The sequence below is a fragment of the Populus trichocarpa genome, chromosome 8, assembly GCF_000002775.5.
Source record: "Populus trichocarpa isolate Nisqually-1 chromosome 8, P.trichocarpa_v4.1, whole genome shotgun sequence".
In the NCBI taxonomy this organism is placed as follows: domain Eukaryota; kingdom Viridiplantae; phylum Streptophyta; class Magnoliopsida; order Malpighiales; family Salicaceae; genus Populus; species Populus trichocarpa.
Genome location: NC_037292.2, coordinates 11,503,956 through 11,526,703, shown reverse-complemented (window position 1 = coordinate 11,526,703; position 22,748 = coordinate 11,503,956). Strand labels below are relative to the sequence as shown.

The window sequence follows — 22,748 nt, the reverse complement described above, 5'->3', positions numbered from 1 at the left end:
TAATCCTAAAACTTATAGCATTCAAACTAGTAATCTTTAAAAAATAAATTTAAAATCTAATAAGTTAGTTACACCGTTAAAATTGTAAAGGTAATATTTGATGTAATAGAAGAATAACTCTGTCACAATATATCAGATATACCAGATTATATGTATATGGGAACACATGAAACTGTAACAAGAGAAATTTTGACAACAAATTAGAACCAAAATATAAAAAAATTTAGTGACCAAAGCGCATACATCAAAGGGCCTGATAAAGCTAAAAAGGTTAAAAAGTTTGAAAAGTGATGTGAACATACACGAGTATGAGTGTTAATGAATGGTTTAATGCACAGTGTTTATATTATATAATAAGAGCCCGCGATGAGCAAATGCACAGGACTGTTGATGGTGACTTGAAAGTTGAAACCATTTCGTAACGCCGGAGGATTTATTAAGAGTGTATTTGATTTTGATATAGTTTTTGTGTTCGTAGTTTTAAAAAATAAATTTTTAAAAAAGTGTAATTAAATATAGTTAGTTGGATTTAAATATGTGTTTGATAAAAATTATAATTGAGATTTATATACAGTAAAAAATACGTATAAAATGTTTAGTTGTGGTTACTTTTTAAAAGTGCTTTTTACCTGGAAATACATCAAAATATATTTTTTTATTTTTTAAAAATTATTTTTAATATTAACGCATCAAAATGATCTGAAAATATAAAAAAAAATTAATTTGAAGCAAACAAAAAAATAAAAATTTTAAAATTTTGAAAAAAATGCTTTTAAAACGCAAAAACAAACAGAGTTTTACGAAACTCAGTTAAAAAATCATGTAAAAACTGCTTCATAAAAATTATGTTTCAAACTTAATTTTTTAATGGATACTACAATATAAAACACAATTTAATATATTACCAAGCCCTTAATTATATTTTTTATACCACAAATACAAAAGTTAAACCTAAACAAACGGACCCTAAGGTTAGATCTTGTTTCAACTTTGGGGTGTAACGTGTGCTGGCTTTGTTTATTTTTGTGATTAAAAGTTATTTTTAAATTTTTTTATTTTTTTAAATTATTTCTATATGTAAATACTAAAAAATATAAAAATATATTATTTTATATATTTATAAATAAAAAATACTTTAAAAAATAAATTACTGTCAAACTCAGCTAACCGTGGACCCAGAGCAGCTAACGTCCTTGTGACGGTCTGATCCACCTGCCCATCAAGCATGATCCGTGTCGTCATTTAATTCACCAATATCAATGCTCCCTTATCAAAATTTCACGAATCTAATCAGCATATGCGTCATACCCCACGCGCACTATCTTCTAACAATCAATATCCACCACTTAAATTAGAAAAGATCACCAAAACGACGTCGGTACATATCACATTGTTATTGACTGGCACTAGCCATTTCCTCAAATAAATAACTCCTTTGCATTCGTGTTTACTCTCGCTCAAGAAAAGCCTCTTTACACTCTCACTGTATTTGCTTTACCTCCTCCCTTCGCTATCAACGAACGATCTTAAACAAATCGCTCTCTCTCTCTCTCTCTCGATCTTCACCAATGGCAAAGGAACCAGTTCGCGTTCTCGTTACCGGAGCTGCAGGTACTATCACAAAACCAAAAGAAGAAAAATATCAGTCTCACTCTTTAAGTTTACCTCAGATCTATAACGGTTTGACTTGATTTGATGCTAGACTTTGAAATATCATCGATCTTGATTTTACTGATATAGATCTAGTGTACTTGGTCATGATTAGGAGGGATTATCAAGTTTGTGATGCTAATAGATTGAGTTTTGAAAGCGAAATTAGTTGATTCAGTTACTATTACTCGCTACGAGATGATCGCTTACTGTTTGATGCGAAACTATTTTAGAGTTTGTTGTTGTTGAACTGTACACTTCATTTAAATGATCTTGGCTTGTAGATCTGAGATTTAACTGAAGAATATGTCTCTTTGTTTTAAGTTTCAAATCATATTATTGATTACGAGCGCTCAAGTGCTTGTAATAATGTCTAGTTCGAATTGAATTCATAAAATCAAATTATTGATTTTTAATTTTTAATTTTCTTATGAATTGTTGAATTCGGAGAATTATTTTTATTTCTCGGTTTATTGGTTTTAGTTCTTGAATGTACTCGTAGTTTTATAGCTGTTATATCTGTAAACCACAATGTAACAATGCGAATATGGAAAATGAGTTGTTTTTGTATTTGTGCAGTTGGTCATTTGTGAGTTTTATAACTGGAACTAGCGGAATTACTGATATTGGTTGTTAACAAAACGTAATTGGGTTTGCAGGACAAATTGGATATGCCCTCGTTCCCATGATTGCTAGGGGAGTGATGCTTGGTCCTGACCAGCCTGTGATCCTCCACATGCTTGATATCCCACCTGCAGCTGAGGCATTGAATGGTGTGAAGATGGAGTTGGTAGATGCCGCGTTTCCTCTTCTTAAAGGTATCTGCCCTTAATTCCCCTTTTCAAATTGCCAAGGAAATTTTTGTTGAAGAATAATATGTTTTTTCCGTGTAACATGTTGTATTGTAAGGAATCAGTTGTATAATCATGAGATCTGACCAAAATTTGCAACAGGTGTTGTTGCCACAACCGATGTTGTGGAGGCCTGCACTGGGGTTAACATCGCAGTAATGGTTGGTGGCTTCCCAAGGAAGGAAGGAATGGAGAGAAAAGATGTGATGTCGAAAAATGTCTCAATCTACAAGTCACAGGCTTCAGCTCTCGAGAAGCATGCAGCTGCAAACTGCAAGGTAAAATATTAAAAAAAAAGACAAAAAAGGCTGCTGTGTGGATGCTTTGTTGAAATGATCGTTAGATTACATATTGTGAAACAGAAATGATTGTTTAGTACTGGGAGAAAACTATGGGATCTATTGAATTATATTGGAAATCTATGTCATATATATTGTTACCATTTTGAGACATCCTGGGAAATTCCTGTTGCTTTCATGTGTATAAAACTGGATGCATTTAGAGCTCTGCTTTGCTTGAGCAACACAAACTTAACTTCATTTGAAGTATTCTCATGACTGTTGTTACCTTTTGTTCTGTTCAGGTTTTGGTTGTTGCTAACCCAGCAAACACCAACGCATTGATTTTAAAGGAATTTGCACCATCTATTTCTGAGAAAAACATTACTTGTTTGACAAGACTGGACCATAACAGGGCACTTGGTCAAATTTCAGAGAGGTTGAGCGTCCAAGTCTGTGATGTTAAAAATGTGATTATTTGGGGGAATCACTCGTCTTCCCAGTACCCTGATGTCAACCATGCTACTGTTAAGACTCCAGCTGGGGAGAAACCGGTGCGGGAGCTTGTTAAGGACGACGAGTGGTATTAATGATTGTATATGTTTTAAAAGTGTTTAATTTGGTTTGGAAAGGTGTGGATCACAATGTTAATTCTATTTCTTGGTTGAAGGTTGAATGCAGAGTTCATCACTACTGTTCAACAACGTGGTGCTGCAATCATCAAAGCAAGGAAGCTTTCAAGTGCACTATCAGCTGCTAGCTCAGCTTGTGACCACATTCGTGATTGGGTTCTTGGAACTCCTGAGGTTTGACAATGGTTGACTTGCTTTCTGATGTTCAATTGTGCAAGTTTGGTATTATGGTATGATTTTATTTTCTTTATTGTAGGGTACCTGGGTTTCCATGGGGGTGTACTCTGATGGTTCATACAATGTACCAGCTGGTCTCATTTATTCCTTCCCTGTAACTTGTCAGAATGGAGAGTGGAAAATTGTTCAAGGTAAGGATTGCCAATTAAAATGTCACCATTTTCCACTTACTCTTCATGATTTTATGCCAATATACGAGATTATAATAGTCAGATATTATCTATTTCTTGTAAATGTACAAGATTCTTTTGTTTGTATCTCTGGCATCTTGGTATTGTTTTTATGGTGTTTGCTGGTGACTGCATATATTTTTATGATGTATTTTTTATCTCTAAAAACCTGCTCTTTCTCTTGTTTCCCATGCACTTCTGTTATCTGCTCAAATTTGATGTTTTCCTTTGCCTAAAGTCTGGTTGTGCGGTAGGCTTAGGAAAGTGAATTTTTATGTGATGAAAAATGCATAGAAAACTGTGATTGAACCTTCACTCCCAAGGATATTTTCATCTTGATTTTTTGTACAAGCAAGCTACAGTTTATGTTCTTTCAAGTTTGCCTCTGTATGAAAAGTTTGTAGTATTTAAGTTCATATTAATCTTGAATTTCAGCTTTCCTGGAGTATTACAACTGTTTTATGGCTCTTTCTGTGACTCAGGGCTCAGCATTGATGAATTCTCAAGGAAGAAGTTGGATTTGACAGCTGATGAGCTTTCCGAGGAGAAGGCTCTTGCATACTCGTGTCTCTCTTAGATGCGCTTTCCCCCCCACCCCCTACACTGGCGTGTAATAACAGAGAGCCCATTCACCTTCCAAACCAGCAGCCGGCAGCGTTAATTTTTCAATAAAGCTTTTGTTCTACCTAGATGAATTAATTGTGGAGGAGCTGCCACCTTGGATCTTACTTTGTTAAAGACTGTCGCATATGATATGAGGATGTTTGAATTTTTGTTGTATGTTTTCCTCGATTGAGACTTCAATAGCTGCTGCCTATACATGATGAGTTCTCAAGGTAATTTTGTACGAAAGTTGGCGTTTTTTTGGTCTTGCATCTCATTTGGAATATGATTCTATGATAAGTTGTGCTAGCATAACCGCTTTTGTGTGGTTCCATGGCATGCATAATCATCCTGCTTTCCGAAAAGTATCTGATGTGTGATTTGAGCTGTCCACGTTCGCGAGGGTCGGATTGATTATTATCTTAGCCCAGCCCGTTCTCATTTTCATATTCGAAGGGAACCACAAGCTCCACAACGACATGTTCCTCAACCAGTCCATTGTAGATTCATGGCTTTCAAGAACTCCGCGCCATTGAGCTCTAGATCCATTTTAATAGAAAACTTTAGGTAATGTTCAGTATCATTTTGACTTTCTATTTCTTTATTTCCTTTTCTAAAAGAAAAAAAAAAAAAAAACATGTTTGGTTACATTGTTGTGTGTTTTTTAAGAACAATTTTTAATCAAAATAATTTCTTCAAGCAACCAAAAATGGTTATATATGCTGTGTTTTTTTTTTTTATTATTATCATACATCATGTACATTATCATTATACTCCCACCACAACAACCACTATCATTGATATTTGCTTCCACAAAAGACTCTACCTTCTCACTCTGAAAAATCTGAAGAAAGAGATAAATAGTCTAAATTAAGATAATATTACTCATCACTATGATTACAGGTCATTTTCATTATCATTTCTTCAACACATCCATATCTTTTAACATTATCACATTATTTTAATAAAATTCACAAACATATTATGACTCTCTTTGACTCTTACCAATAAAATAAAAGTCGTCATAAACTTTGTATTACTATAATCCCTATTATCATTTCTACCATCATATTAATTATTATCATATTGCCATTACCTTCACCGTCATCATGCATGTTGTTCTCGTTAACAAATTATATAATATTTATTTTTTATATTTTTAACTAATAATATATTATTGGATTTTAAAATTATATATTTATAAGGATTTTCTCTTTCGTACACTTGAAAAAAAAAGTTTCAAAAAATAAAAAAGATTGTTGGTTTTCTATTATTAGATAACCAAAACTAAGAAATTGTACCAAAAGGGCCCTCGGTTTTCTAAGAAATTTATTTAAGATATTAAAACAATAGCCTATAAGAAATGCTTTTAGTTAAAAAAAATTAAAAAAAATTCAAATTCTCCATCGCACCAAAAAAAAAGCCTTATTTGTCTTGCCTAATTTTTTATGTTCTTTTAATTATTAGTCGAAGAAAAATTGTATTCAATATGTATGTTTTCTTTCTGTTTTTGAAAAAAAAAAGAAAAAAAAAGAAAATGATAGATGAAAATTACAAAACTATTTTTCAAATGTAAACGTCAACCTAAAATAGTGAAGTCGCTCTTCTCTTTTATCACGGAAGGGATGACACGGAATTGGAAAAGGGGGCTGGATGTAGTATAGAAAACACCGTGAATAATCTTGTGGGATAGAAAAAATCTATGACGATATTAACAAAAACTAAAGCTCGTGGTTGGGTAAAATACTATAACAACTTTTACTGTTACTTCTTTTATATTTTTTTCAAAATTTTTATTTTTATTCTCAATTTTTTAAAAATGATTGGGCTATTAAGAGCCTAGATTTAACTTATTGCATGATTTTTTTTAAGAATAGTTAAATTAAAAAAAAATTAAATGAAAAACATGGGCAACATAGATACCGACTTCGAGATTTTTTTTGAAAAATTTATTTATATCCTCTATTTTTTTAGTTATGAGATGACTGATCCCTATAATTTTTTAAAAATACATTTTAATACCAAACTTTTATTTCTTTTATTTTTTAGTCTTTTTTAAATAGAGATTATTTTTTAATTATATTGGGTCTGTTTAGTTTTTTAGGAGGTTAGTATGGTTCATTTGTAATTTTTTAATATATTTTATATAAATTAAATTTTTATTTTCTATTGTATTTTTAGTATGTACAGCCTTGCATAATATGTTTTTCCTTTTATTTTATTCAATAAGTTTTATGTGCGTCGATTTATATTACAAATTGATTTTAATAAATAAATTCACTAAAAACAACTAAGTAAATAATTCGTATTGTAACATTAAATAATTTGATTTGCATTTGTCTCATAATTTTTTCAATTATATTTTTATTTATCGTTAATGACTTTTTTTTCTATTTATTTACACAATGGTTTGTAATTATTTAATTAAATGGATGCATAAGTTTTTCGATGTATATTTATGATTTTTTATGTAAGGAATTACATTGAAAAATTTTACATGTTCAATTTTTTTTTAATTATGTACTGATGTTTTCAATTTGATTTTATTTTTGTGATTTTTTATTTTCAGTTTTACCCTTCAATATAAGTAGATGGTTTTTTTAAAAAATTTTTGGTTCTTTTATTTCTTTTTTTTCATAAAATTTCAGTTCTTTTATAAATGCCTTTTTTATATGTCTTTTTTAAATTTATGCTTTAATAAATACCTCTTCTTTGTTATTTGTTTTTTGGTTTTTTATTTTTTTTAAATTATATTGAACGTGTTTAATGTTTTACAAGATTAGTATGATTTATCTATAATTTTTTAAATAAAACAAGTTTATTTAGTTAATCAAAAATATAATCTGAGTTATTAAATTTTTGTCTATAAAATGTACTTACAATACTTAAATATATTTCATAAAAAATAATACGTGCATGAAACATAGCGGGAGAAGCATCCTAGCCAAAGCCAACTCATGATGTCCATGAAGCCTTTACTTGGGTCTCGGAAACCATAGCAAGCAGCACCTTTTTTAAGCTAAGAAAAACAAACAGGTAAAGTGAAAAGGTACGAAATAACAGGACATGAGTGTGTTTGTTTTAGCTTTTATGATTGAGTTTGAGGTTGGGTACAATTTATTTATACATAAAATTCAATTATAAACGCTATTTTTTATTATTTTTTAAAACTTTTTTGATGGATCCCACACACAAAACTCTATCTCCACCTCAAAAACAAACACCCTCTCAATGATGAATTATGACCTTAGGTAAAGTTAAATACAATCTAGAACCATCGGTCAATTAACGATTATGATTATTTTTTAAAATATATTTTATTTAAAAATATATTAAAATAATATTTTTTATTTCTAAAAAAATATTTTTGATATTAATACATCAAAATAATTTAAAAATATCAAAAAAAATATTATTTTAAAATAAAATAAAAAATATTACAAAATAATTTAACTTTTTAAAAAACACTTTTAAAACAAAAAAAAATCAGTACGAAATCTCTTTCTTTTTCTTTGGAATTGACTGGTTGCAGTGCATTTTAATTAAAGCAAGACAGAGAAAAGATGAATGGAAAAATTATCTCCATTTCACACTGCTACTTTCTCCATTTCACACTGCTACTTTCTCGAGAACAATCATCTCCAGGAAGAAAAGTTTTTTTCGAGGATCAATCAGTCAATTCCTCCAAAGATTTGTAATGGTTACAAGGAGAGACTGTAACAATGTCGGTCGACGTATCAACTCGCTAGAAGGCTGATCCCAGGAGCGGATGTTTTACATGGAGGGTGGGGGAACCTGGCATCCCAAAACTTCAGAATTTCTTACATTTTGGCTCTAATATGTTGAAATTTTTAGTTATACCCTTTAATTTAACATGTTTTGTTTCCAAAATTGTCCACCGATCTAAATTTCTAGTTCCACCCCAGAAAAAAGTTGTGCCACAGTGCATTAAAAAAGTGTTCCATACCACCATGAACATCCTTTTGTTTTTCTCATGGTGCCCACGAAATTTAGTTCATCAATCCAATTGTTTCGATTGGAGATACTTTGTTTTTGTATTTTAATTTTTTTTTAAATTGAATATTTTTTTATCTTTTTTTTTTACTTTAAATTAAATTTTTAATATATTTCCGGATAATTTTGATGTATTAATATCAAAAATAAAATTAAAAAAATATTTTAATAGGTTTCCAAACAAAAATTCTTTAAAAAATAACAGCTAACACAGTTAAAAAAACACTATAATAAACTATATCATCCTGAATTTTATTTGTACAGCAGGGGTTAGCTGGGTTCGAATTCTTCCTTAATGTGATATGCCTCGACAACAGCAACAGTTGGATGCCAGCATGTACATGGCAGCATATCAACTGTTATTGCAGCGGTTCCAAGTTCACCACTACAGGAATTTTAAGCAAACCATCATCAACTGGTTCATTCTGTCTGAGTAATTAATCGAGGAATCATCTTCCATGATCAAATGCAACATGGAGGCAGGCAAATGAAAAGAATCGAGTCACGAGAGGATAAAATGCATGTGATGCGTTAAAGCTAGATTATATATCTTCACCGTAATACAGGTATACAACGAGAAATTATTGTATGAACTAAATTCACACAGATCAAACCAGTTGCAGAAGTTCACTGCACAACCGATAATAATCCAGGATTCATAACATTAATTCACTATTTTGATTTACATAATGGTTAGAGTTTTATGAATAAAAAGATTCATCATAAACATTTGTTCAACGAAGATTCCACCCTTTAGACATCCCTTGTCACTATACAAAAAATTCCTATATATGTAGCCCACTTCATTCTTCTTTGTGTCCTCTCAATTTGCAGCAAATCAAGGGAATAATCGCCCTTTTTTTTTTTTTTTCCTAGACTTGCTTTTCTTTTTTCTTCTTCAACCAATGATTCTATCTTTTGGACTTGGACAAGTCTACCCCACGATTTCCCAGGTACTTTCGATGTCGAAGAGGTCGAAAACAAGACACCATAGTATTCAGATTCTTTCATCCGCCAGATAGCTATACCTCTGCAAGTATTGAACTGGTAGTTCTTCTATTCCCCCAGATTTAATAAAAAGGTTGTACCAAAATTCCATGTTATCGTCAACCTTTGGACCGTAACCATAACATCCTGCCCGTTCCATAGTGTCTGGTGAGGGGAATGGAAATTGTGAGTCGTCTAGAAAATTTGATGATGGCATGCCAGAATTCTCAACCATTTCTGGTTCTGACCAGAAATCTTCATCAATCACTGGATAAATCTCTGATGAGTCTATGTTTTCAACCTTGATCAAGCCGGTGTTGTTTGTTTCTGAAGTGGTGACTGAAGTATCCGTGACTGAGGAGTGATCACTAGAAGAGGGTTGAGGGGAGATCTGCGCGTACTCTATGCTCTTACACCCTGAAAGAGAAGGAATAGTCGAATTTGCCGATTGTGATAGTTTATTGTCATTGAGATGACAATCTGGTATTCTGATGTGTTGTTGTGACTTGGGTTCGCCATTTTGTTTGAGTCTTTTTAGCAAGTGGGTGTGCCATACATTCTTAATCTCATTGTCTGTCCTTCCTGGTAATCTTGATGCAATTGCTGACCACCTGGAAAATGGAAGAAAATTTGTGTGAGATAATGAGTTGGACAGGAAAAAAAAGGTTCATGCGGAACAGCAAGTAACTTGATCTGCATCGAAAACAAAATCTCATGATCGACTTATGATTGACATCGAGCTGTACAATTTCCTCTTGTGGTTACCTAAATTAATCAGGGAAGATCTCAACTCCAATTATAATTCGTTTCTTATCTTTTTTTTTTAAAAAAATCCTGTTTCAGTGGTGGGGTTCCTGTTCCAGTTACTGCAGTCCGATAAAACTAAAGAACTTTTTCGATAACATAGCTTCAGTCCCTACTGAATTTGAAGCAGAAAACACGTTTGTTTCCGTGAATTAAACTTCTAGACCCCACCAAATAATTAATGAAGAAGAGAGAACCTATGCAAACACAAATTGCCATTTTGTCATTGTTTATTTGATCAAGTTAATTAATGGTGATGAAGTAATTTAAATCTAATGAATAATGGAAGTTTCCAAGAGCCAACAAGAAATCACTTCATATATAGAATTTGACAATCCAAGCAGTGCGTACCTATTTCCAAGAATTTCATGCAACTTGATGATAGCTTCCTCTTCTTCCTTGCTGAAGTTGCCTCTCTTTATATCTGGCCGCAAGTAGTTTACCCATCGGAGTCTGCAACTCTTGCCACATCTTTGTAAACCTGCAGAGAAGAGAAATAAAACATTAGCCATGCAATAGAGATAACCAGGACCTTCTTAACTAAGATAGCTTATTAGACTAATTTGGTTCAAAACTCTCATTATAAATTTGCTTTGACAGATATCATTCATCTAATTTCTGACATGGTGCTTAGATCAATAATACTCCTCAAGACCAACTGCCTCTTGGCTGGCCACATACAGCAGAAATAAATAACCAAAAGTTCCAGTGTCAGACAGAATCCTTTCATGCGTTCTTTAGGGCTAACCTTCATAGCAAAACTCATAAAAAAGAACGTTCCAGATGAAAACCCGAGAAGGGTTATCAGAATAACTTACCAGCTTGCTTAGGCAGCGCACGCCAATTGCTATGGCCATATTTCTGAACGTAGGAGATCAAGATCTGATCTTCTTCAGGTGTCCATGGCCCCCTTTTCAATCCCATTTTCTCACAGCAAGGAGCCCTCACCATGTCGGTTTCTTTTGTTTATGTATGAACTTGAATGAACAGTATAGATTAATTCTCTCTTATCCTCCTTTGATGCCTCAGAGAACAATGATTTTCACTAATTGGTCTCAAGCTTACAAGGCCTTGGTGGGTATTTATACACCAAATTCTAAGAGCATGCACGTGCTTGAAAAGTCCAAAGACGAGAAAGATTAAAAGCATCTCTAATATTAAAAAAGCATCAAGCAATTTCCAGGAACCAAGAGTCTCTATGGCTCACACGCAGAAGGTCAAAAACACACGGGACAATATTAGATCATATTAGTTTATAAAATCACCTTTTGAGTACCGACTAGAGTGTGAGATGTCCTCGATTGTCATATAGTGGCTACCCAGTAAAACGACACGAGGAATTGCTACTTCTTGCACTATTCTTTATTATAAGGAGAATAATGAATAATTACTGGATAGTGATCGGTTAACGTAAGCTAATGGCGCTACAAATTAGAGCACATTCGTTAATGAGGTGCAACCGCTCATTAAAAGCATCTTTTTTTTTTTTTTTTTTTATGCAACTTGCGGTTGCACTCGTTAACAAGCAGCTAGGCTCTTATAAGCAACCAAACAACTTTTAAAATATCTTGTTAATTACTTGGGATTTTTTTTAAAAAAAAAAGAGTAATGAGGTCAGGGTTTTAATATTATTTTTTTGTTATTGATGTTATTAAAACAAAAATTAATTTAAAATAATGTTGTTTTGAGGGTTTTTTTTTTAAAATAAAATCATTTTATTTTAGTTTTTTTTAATATTAAAATGACATCATTTTATTTTTTATAAAAATCAAATTAACACTTAAATTCTGACCGAGTCCATTGATTTTAACTTATATCAACGTACTATCATCTAATTTTATATAAAATTAAAATAAAGTTTTGACTAAATTTAATCCAAATCACTTCATTTTACACGAAGCCCGGTCCACGTTTATAAAAAGAAAAGGAAACTCAAAGAAGGGAAAAACGAAAAATAAAAGAAAATGGAACGCACCACGTCTTCAAGAGCACGAGACGACTGTCAGGATCAAGTTGAGAAAAGAAAATGGAGGCTAGTTGCATTTGCAGGCATGTGGTTAATATGATCATTATAATAATTAGGATCAAATTGTCGATTGAATGGAATTAATTAATGAATTGTTGAGGAAAATATAGTATAGTTGTTTTTTCTTCTTCATCTTCTTTTGTTTACTAGAAGTGGAAGGTCACTTACATTATTAAATTTAATAGTTTTACCAATGAAAATTTTTGTTGGTATTTATACTAGCAGTATGTCGGTATGTATGTTACTGACAGACTCACAAACAAAAACAGTCTATCAAAAAAACTCTCATCGGTAATTTATGGTTTGTCAATGAGACGTCAGCAATAAATATACCAATAGATTTACAAACAGATAAAGCGTGCTAAATTTTTTTGGGTGTAAATCGTGAGTATCACCGGCCAATAAAAATAAGGAGTAATAAATGACTCGAATTGATTGAATCTGTTTATACATAACCCAAGATGCATGTTCCTTGTCTCCACTGAAAACTGACGATGCACACTGTTAAAGTGTTTCCAGGCTTTACCAGTGGAATGGTGCACCATCACCCCATTCACCGCATCATGTAATTTGTATCGTGTCATGTGCTCAACAATCTTTGGTGACATGAATAACTTCTACAGTCTATGCATGATTGGAAAGTATATAAGTTTTTTGTATGTGACGAGTCCTTCCCCTACCAATCATGAGTTTATAACGAGAATGTCCACATATTTTGTACTTGGTCAACTCTACATTTTCAAAGTAGTACAACATCCAGAAGTTTGGACACATGTTAATTTTCTAGTATCTTATACCAAGGGGTTTCATCATGGACTTAGTAACATAGAAGTTCTCTTTCAGTTTGTTTTCTTAAGGTAAAATGCTTCTCGTCCATTCAACAATTCTGTCATAACTGACATTACTCAACCCATGATCTAACTTTATGGTGAATACCTGTGTAACGACCAATAATTTACAGTGATTTGTGCAACCATCCCATAATGGTTTGTTAGAATATTTGAAAAGATAAAAAAAAATATGGTCGCATCTGCATTGGATTCTTCATCTACGATTGAACATTGACTGACATGACTATGATTCATTCTCATTACATCCATAATCATATTCCTATAATGATTAATATTGTCATCTACAATTCCATACACGTTCTTAGAACTAGAAGTTGACTTAACCATCCTTTCTACCATGGTATCGTGAGGAATATATGGTTCTCCGTAGGGGTAAGCAAAAAAACCAAAAAACTGATTAAACCGAGAAAACAAAAAAAAATAACCGAAAAAACCGAATTGTAAAAAAAACCAATTAAAATTTGAAAAAACCGGCCGGTTCGGTTCGGTTTTATAAGCAAAAAATTGAAAAAACCAAACCGAACCGAACCAAAACTGAAAAAAACCGAGCCAAACCGGAAAAACCGAGCCAAAACCAAGCCAAACCGATTTGAACCGGTTTTTGTCCTATAAAACCGAACCAAAGCCGGTCGGTTTGAACCGGTTTCGGTTCGGTTGTTTTTTTTTTAAAAAAATTTGTTTGCTTACTTTTTTTTGATAAAAACCGAACTGAAAATGATCACCCCTAGTTCTCCATATGTATATCAACACATATATTTCTCCATGAACCTTTTTTGTTGAAGATCCATTGTTACAACATCTGGATCGAGAAACTTTTTATTTTTAAACCTCTTGTATAAACATCTAATACCCCCTTCACTAATATTTCTCGGATTAGATAATGCGTAATTAATAAAATCATGAACCCCCGTGCACTAATTCATCATCCGCAACTCTTGGGGTAAATCTCTATATTTCATGAATGATCATTCATTACTTATATCAAACCCATATAAAATAATTATGATGACAACAAGTATTAATTAACTATGTTAACTAAATAATTTGCAAAAATATTGATTTATCTCAAACTTACTCAATCTATTTTAATAGTACTCTTAATTCATTATCAATTATCTACATAAATTTAAATTTCTACACATTTACCAAAAATTTCAACTCGAGAATAAGATTGACAAAATATAAAACAGACCCATTATATAAGCAATTATTTATTTCGTCACAAAACACCTATGTCGAAAATTCGACATAAATTTCATTAATTTACAAACAAATACAATTTTACAAAATCTAAAACAAACTCTAGCATGTACAAATCATAAATCCATACAATAAATTTGTATGAGAAAAAACTATAAAATAATTAAACACCCAAACAAAATACATATACTAAAAGAAATACATAAAAAAAATCAACATTTTAAAATTGAGTTCAAATAAAAAAAATGATAGATTTGCTTACTTAAAGTGGAGAATCTTTAATAAAATTTGAGTTAGTGTTGTGGTGATCGGATTTATTATGGGAGGTTGAATTGTATTTAGATTGGAGGGAGGGGTGACTGTTTGTTGCAGGAAAAAAAAGCATAAGAAAGAGGGAGAAATGGGGGAGGGGAAGGGGGAGATGAGGGTCGATCGACATATCATAAATTAAATATCACTGATGACATTACCGATAAAATCATTTTGTCAATAAAAATATCATGTCATCGTACAATTTGTCCTTTTGAGTCCCACTGTAATACCCTCTATAATTCTCTCTGTATATAACAATTAAATTTTTTTGTCAGTATATTTACAAACATACTTTACCGTCGGTAATGCTGTCCATAAAAGTTACACGTCATTATATTGTTTGGCTTTTTTTTTTCATTTCTTATTTTTCCATTGCAATTCTCTTTGTATATTTTGAGAAATTTTTTTTCATGTTAGTATTTACCGATAGATACAAGGATATAAAATTTTGTTGGTAAAGATCATCTTAATATACCGGAAAAAAAAATTTAATTGATTTTTTATTTATATTTACTAATTTTATGCTGTGAAACATGTGTATATTATCGGCATAGTAGATAGCAGTTGTACTTTTTGTGCAATAAGTTAATTAGATGGTAAGAGAGATTGATACCAACGATCTTCGGTAATTAAACGAATTAGCACTCGTGATTACATTAAGAAAACCTCAAAATTAATATTATGCCAGCTAGACCAGATTAATTCTGAACCAATTAAGTAGAATATTCAAATACTAAGACTTTTTAGTTTAGTTATGTTTGTCCTCGAGGGGACACTCTAGCTACTACGACTGGAAGTTTTTACTTGAAAAGATCTCATATGCATATACTAAGAGGAATAGCATGAAAACGGAAATCTATCAGGTTTTCCAATAAATAAATAAACAAATAAGAGGTGTTATAAAATCAATAATATTAATCCTGTTGCTTTTTATTCCTTAAAATATTTAGGTAGAGTTAATTAATTGTATAATTCTCAAAAAAATAAATAAATTACGCTATACTTGAGTGATGGTGGTGTTACACCGTGAAGCCAGTCGACATTAGCTCGTGCTTATGTTACGACGTCGTCGTTACGATCTAGGAGGAAGTTCACAATTGCTGACTTGCACTGCATAATCTGAATGCACGCGGTGAATATTCTAGGTCAAAGAAAGAGGCCTTCCACTTAATTTTCTTGACAATGCATATCCCGAAACTAGAAAATGAAAATCATCGGTCCACTCACAGACATCAAGGCACCAATAATCATAGGAACCTTACCGGTCAACATCCTTGTTTTTTTTTTTTTTTTTTCTATACGGTAGAGGTTTCGGATAATTGGAGGGAGAGAGGAGAGACACCACTACGAGAGACACAACGACAAATAGCAACTTGAGATATTTTAAAGAGAGGAGAGGCGCCTCTCCGAAAGACGCAACTAAATAAATGGCAACTCTGAGCGTTTGTAATGTCACAAATGGCTGCCTAGCGTATCATTCTATAGGTGTTGAAGATTATTCTTCTATGAATTTCAAGATAGCATGGCTAGAAAGCCTAGAATGATACTTAACATGGCAAGGAGGAGGGGGAAGACCTAGAAAACTCCATATATAGATCAAATTCTGGATGTATCCACATAATGACATTGTTGATGTGCACTATTTTTTTTTATTAACATAGATGCACGGCCTAACTTGCGTGTATCTCAACTAATCCTATGAGTCCTGAAATTAATGATCATGTAAGTCTCCAGTGGCATTGAGAAGACTGTTGGTGCGATATAATACGTGCAAATTGCTAGATCACATTACTCATGTATTTTTATTAGATAGCTTCATATAATTTCCACACTGGTTCTCTCTACATTGACCGATTCATGCTGCGAAGTTCGTCTATTTTTGGGTGCTGTCATGATCAATACCTGCCCCCATTTCAAAAACAGGCAATTGAACATGTTGTTAAGACAAGCTCTGGTGGCCATTTAAAATCTATTGACCTCCTTGGGGACATTTCATATTGGTGCATTCTAGGTTATTGAACAAGAGGAAAGAAGGTGGCAGCGTTTTATGTTCTCGTACGGTGACATGTGTAGCAATGAACAAGTGGGAAAAAGAAATCAAGATGAAAGTGATTTTTCAAGTGTTCTCTTAAAATAATAGCAAAAAAACGTATTATGACCTGCAGGAGCATTCACACTGGATTATAATAGTAAATAATAAATGTCTGAAAAGATGAACACAATGTTGTATTTTTGTAAGAAGGTAAACAAGCTGGGACAAAAGAAGGAAGCTAGATCAGGTGGTGGAGTGATTTAAGTAAATTATGGCGAATGTTGCTAATTGACATTGTTTAGTATCAGAAGGCGCTGCCCTTTTTGGCCATCAAATCATTAACTGCTGGGTTGCTGTTGCTGTTCCAAAAATAAATAGGTTTAAGAAGCTGTATAATTCATGTCGTGGTTCTAAAACACGATATTCTTATTAGAAACGTGACATTCTAAAAATATATTATTTTACTAAAAGTTTTTGTTTTTATGTCACTTTTTATTTATTTGTATTTTATATGACAGTTGTGAAATTAATTCTTTTTCTTTTTCAAGAACACCATCACAGCATTGAAGTCACTGATGAGGGTTATCTCAATTGCATTTACGAGAGTGCTTTTAGCGCAAATACTAAATAAATCCAAGAGGGCAAGCAAATGCTTTGTTTGATTATCATCAATCATTCATTCATTCAAGTGGGCTCGCACTTTAGATTATTTAATGGCAATGTGGATAATCTGGTCAAAATGTAAATCTCATAAAGGAAGTAAGAAAAGGATTAAAATGCATGATCCTATTTAAATAATTTGATAATGCTATATATATATATATATATAATATTTGCGTCTGCCTTGAATCTTCGTGCTATATGTGTGAATATGAAGCATGTGCTATGACCGACTCCAGAATTCTCGATTGAAAGAGAAATGAAAATACTAATATTGCATGTGCTAATATTGCTTGAAAAAAGATTTCGAATTTTAAATATATATATAACTCTCTTGTCAAAACAATTATTTTTAAGATAATTTATCATAAAATAATCATTTCAGTACAAACATAAAAGAATATATTTTAAACAACCAATCACACGGCAGGTTTGAACCACCACAGTCATGCTGCGCCGATTAAAAGCAATAAAAAAACTAGTACAGTTGTCTTTTATATAAATGCATGTATTGGATAATATAGACCGCAGACTAATTAGTAAATTGGAAAACGACAAACTTCTCCTTCTTCGAAGAAAAGTCCTGGCGTTCTCTCTCTCTCTCCTGACCACTCTCAAATTGAGAGTGGCAAGTGGAGTAGTGGCAAGAAGCTGCTAATAGTCCTCCTTCTATCATTCTACAAGCGGTCGGTCAAAGTCAATTTCGTAGGCCAACTTTTAGATGGTCAAATATGCATCGTCTACTGTGAAAAAATTAAAAAAAAATCTCCTTAACTTATATTTCTACGTTACCATCAATTAATAAACAATTACCGTTCGTAAAAAAAAAAAACAACAAACACGTAGGTTTTTCCTTGAATATAGATGGGTGGCTGGATTATGTCACAAGCATGGTTAATTTTTTTTAACATGTGATGCAAATGTTTTTAAATAAACAAGAAGAATTTTAAATTCAGATTATTAACTTCACTGAGTTAATAAACTTAATTAATTTAATAATATAATTAAAAAAAGCTTTGATGACAAATAAAAGAACAAAACAATTGTAATGGTTAACTATAAAAAATAAACTACAAATATCATACCAAAAAAAAAATGATAATGTTAGAGACTCATCATAGCCCTACTATAAACATTGTCCTATCACCATAAAAAACTCACTGAACAAATTATAAAGTCAATATGAAATGTTGCAAGACAACACCAAAAGAGATTGCACGCACCATGAGAGTAATGATCTATAAAGCAAACTAAACAAAATGTATGATGTGAGAATCTTATTCTCATATTAAATCAATTAATTTAAATTAAATTAAATTTAACTTAAAAAAACTAAATTTAACAAAAAAAGGAAAATAAAAAGACTATAAAAAGCAATTAAAAAATAATGGAGCTCAATCTCCAAATTAAATAAATAATGAATGATGAAACTGAAAAACATAAGCTTAAAAAAAAAAAAACAAGCAAACTAAGACAAATCTCTTAAATCTGGGTTAATGTTCTAAATTTGCAACTTGTGAAATATTAGACTCAAACTTAATCAAGAAACTCAATTCCTTATCAATTTAAGGATGAAAAAAAAAACAATTTAAAACATCTCTCAAAGTAGAAAAAATAGCTATAAAAAATGAGAATCAAATTTGATAGAAAAAAAATTAAAGCGGGTGAGATCATAAAAAAAAATTATATAAAATAAAACAAATAGCAATAAAAAAAATAAAGACCAAATCTGCAGATGAAAAATTGAAGGAGGATGACACTGAAAAAAAATTATTTTTTTATAAATTATTTCAAATTAAACAAATAATAATCAAATAACATGTATAAAATCTGAAGGAAAAATAAATAAAATGGCTATTTTGAAAATTTAAAAGGTCAGACGTGAAAATTAAGGATGAGAGAGAAAAGAAAAAAAAATTATCAAAGCGAAACCAAAGATCCATTGCCCACTTGCGCCACTAAAAAATAGAGAAGTCACCAAGATGATTTGAACACCTCCGCAAAAGCATGAATTTTGCTGCTGAGTGATGTCGCACGAGTGCAATGCACATATTAATAACTTTTTTTTTAAATAATATTTTTATTTGTTAAATTAGACAAATACCCCTAAGTATATTTGATTATAAACAAAAAAAAAGGATAAAACAAAGCTAGTTAAATAAATTTTGTTTTTAAGGATAATTTAATTAAATCATTGTGCTAAAAAGTTAAAAAATTGAAAAGATAAATTTGACCCAAACAAACAATTCAACAATAACCAATGAATCCAAAGAAAAAAATTGTATTATCCTCTATGCCAGCTCAATTTATTTTTTAAAATAAAAATAGTAATTCTACTATTCCAGTACAATATAAACATGTCTGGGTATAAAATAAAAAAAACTGAGGCCTTTTTTTTATATATATATAATGCTTGGTATGGATTTCATCTTTTGGGGAGGAGTGCCACCTATCACTTAGGCTAGAAATGAACTCATATTCTTAGTACAATACAATAAACTAAAATATTTGGATTTTTTATTGTTTATGTTTATATATATTGTGCAATCTCTAGCACTTTTTTATCCATACCTATTTTTTTTCCAATTCCTATTTTTTTTTATCTTTTTACATTTTGACCACTTAACTTTATTTATTTATAAGTTATGTTAACATAGTTTTGTGTGCTGGAATTTATTTTGACTATCATGCTCATGTATACCGAATATTACATTAAATATATCGAAGTTGAATTAAAGACTAATTTTATAAAATTGAATTTCAAGTTATTTTTAAAAGAAAAATTGAAAGGACAAGGGCCATATTGTTTAAAAAGCACAAAAGACAAAGGTTATTGTTGAAATTTATCTTTTGTATTTTATTTGATGCCTGTTCTTTTTAATTTTTACATTTTAGCTATAAAATTTTATTTATTTTGCATTTTAGTCATTAACTGTTGTTAAAGGAGAGAAAAAGTCACAAAAAATGGAAGAGAAAAGAGAAAACTCTTGGGTAACCAAATTTTAGCTACAAGTAAGTACAATTTTATTGTTTATGAATTTATTTTTAAGAGAAAAACTCAATGGATACAATTTTTTATCTTTAGTTATGTCTAAAAAATAAACCGGGGCTTAGTAAATTTTTTAAATTTGATTTGATTATGAGTTTTTTGTCTAGTTAAAATCTGTTTTTATGGTTAGCAATGAGGTTTTAAAGGTTTATATGTTTTTTTTTCTATTCATTTTCTAGGTTAAAAAAGGTTGAGATTTATGGTTTTAAGGTCTGAAAACTTGAACCTTGAATTTCTGATTACTGTAGCTACCTCTAATGACTGGAAAATTTTGTAATTGAACAATATGCCGCTTGTTTTATTTTAAAAAAATAAAAATGGACGACAAGTCATCCATCCTTTAAATAAAATAGGCGCGCGAGCCTTGCCTTTTAGACTACCTCTCGTGATTGGAAATTTTTGTAATTGAATAACATACCACCTGTTCTATTTTAAAAAAATAGAAATGGATGGTGAGTCATCCATTTTTTAAATAAAATAAGCACGCGAGCCCTGCCTTCTAAGTTCTAGGCACATACGTGTGGAGGTTTTTTAATTTTGGATAAGGTGCTATTGAATTGAACATTTTTAAAATGGCTATTATTTATTTATTTTGAATTTTATAGTAAGATTCTCTTAAATAAATTTATTAACATGATGATTAAATAATTCATTAACATTAATTAACCTTAACCACTTTTTTTTTTTTAAATATCATTTTATTAACAACAAACATTTTTTTTTCATTTAAAAAATCAATGCTACAGAAAAAATATCCAAATACCGAGGTTTTTATTTTAAAAAATCAAAATAGAATCCTAGGAGCATAGCAACGATAGACTGACTAGTTATCCCCCTTTTAGGAGACAGTGCGGAGGCAGAAAAAGATCTGGGGCCAATGACTGAAAGAGAAGAGTTTGATTTCCAGCAATAATCTAAACAGCTAATCCTAGTCTAGCTTGACCCTGGGATTCCATGGAATCAGACGGCAGCATCACGATCATCCCAGCCAACAAAGAGAAAAATCCAATCTCTTCATCCCGTCAGCCCGGGAAAAAACTGCAACAAAGAGAAAAATCCACCAAGTTCTGGGGAGATAGCAGCAGATACAGATTAATCAAAAGCAAAGTCTGCTGCTAACGCCTTCAAGAAGGAATCGGGAATGGCACAGACACGCGCACACGGCTGGTTGGATGGCTGGGTCAGCGGATTGGGCCGGTTCTTGTAACTATGACGAAGACGAAGGACCTTATCTTCCAATTCACAACAGTGGATCCAGAAAAACACAAAAGTCATGCTCATGGCCCACAATTATCAATATCACAACAATGGATAGGGGCATGTGATGTGTTTCTTGAAGTTCAGTAATGATTGTTTTAAAATTATTTTTTAAAAAAAATATATTAAAATAATATATATTTTTTATTTTTTAAAAATTAATTTTAATACCCTATCACAATAATTAAAAAATATAAAAACAATTTTTTTAAAAAATTTAATAAAATAGTAGTCACAATCCACTATCAACACAAAAAACACCTCAGTGTCAGTGGATAACAATTATGCATTTTATTTATTTATTTATTTTTTAAGTTAGAATCTAGAAAATATATCCGAAGTAACTTATTTTTTTTTCAGATATAATAAAAAAATTCATTTTCGTCCATTTTTTTTTAAATAACATGAGAGAGCAACAGCTATGCCCATTCTTCAAAGGCAGTGTCGCTGTACAATGTACTGAATCTACTGATACAAGATGCAAGCAAGCTTTGCCATTACTTTATAGATTTTATGGGCTACGAGAAGCTGGAAGTTTATTGGGTGCTAGAAGATCATGATCTATCTGGGTACAATCAGAAACCTTTTTTTCTTTCCTTTTCTTAATCATTTCTGTTTAGTTATTCGGTTTCTTAATTATTATACGATCTTTATTTTTTTTGTGGATACAATTCTTTAATGTAAATTATTAGGGAATAATTTTAGTGTGTCTCGGATCTCTATTCTTCACGTCAAAGCAACTCTTAATGATATTAAAATTTAATTTGGAAAGCTGAAAACAAGATTTTGATACAACTTTGATCTACAAATAATCTTATATGTAAGAATTACAAGTAGCGGAATAAACTTGGATTGAGAGATAATTCATATACCTAATTAAAAACTTGAAATATGCTAATGATATTACAAAAATAAAATCATGTTTATTATTACTAAGCCTTCAAAATTTTCAGCTAACAAAACATTATATAGGTATATAGTTTTATCTAAATAACTCTAATGAAATCTTTTTAGGTTACAAACGAATGAGCAAATGAGTTCAAACTAAAAATTAATTAACATAAATTTAATAATAAAATAAATTATTAAATAATATTTAATGAATTATAACAAACTCAAATTAAAAATAATTATT

The 22,748-nt window shown here is 31.1% G+C and overlaps 2 protein-coding genes across 2 annotated transcripts; one reads left to right on the top strand and one right to left on the bottom strand.

Annotated features, from left to right (window-relative positions):
* Nucleotides 1–1,304: 1,304 nt before the first annotated feature.
* Nucleotides 1,305–4,670, top strand: LOC7467536 (malate dehydrogenase). Its single transcript, XM_002312547.4, has 7 exons — nucleotides 1,305–1,611; nucleotides 2,310–2,468; nucleotides 2,604–2,779; nucleotides 3,085–3,362; nucleotides 3,450–3,585; nucleotides 3,668–3,779; nucleotides 4,301–4,670. Exons 1-7 carry the CDS (start codon nucleotides 1,569–1,571, stop codon nucleotides 4,393–4,395), a joined length of 999 nt encoding a protein of 332 aa, XP_002312583.1. The 5' UTR covers nucleotides 1,305–1,568; the 3' UTR covers nucleotides 4,396–4,670.
* Nucleotides 4,671–9,016: 4,346 nt separating this feature from the next.
* LOC7473461 (transcription factor MYB30) lies at nucleotides 9,017–11,297 on the bottom strand. The gene is made up of 3 exons (XM_002311634.4): nucleotides 11,045–11,297; nucleotides 10,578–10,707; nucleotides 9,017–10,033 (listed from the first exon to the last, which is right to left on the bottom strand). Exons 1-3 carry the CDS (start codon nucleotides 11,175–11,177, stop codon nucleotides 9,433–9,435), a joined length of 864 nt encoding a protein of 287 aa, XP_002311670.1. The 5' UTR covers nucleotides 11,178–11,297; the 3' UTR covers nucleotides 9,017–9,432.
* Nucleotides 11,298–22,748: the final 11,451 nt, after the last annotated feature.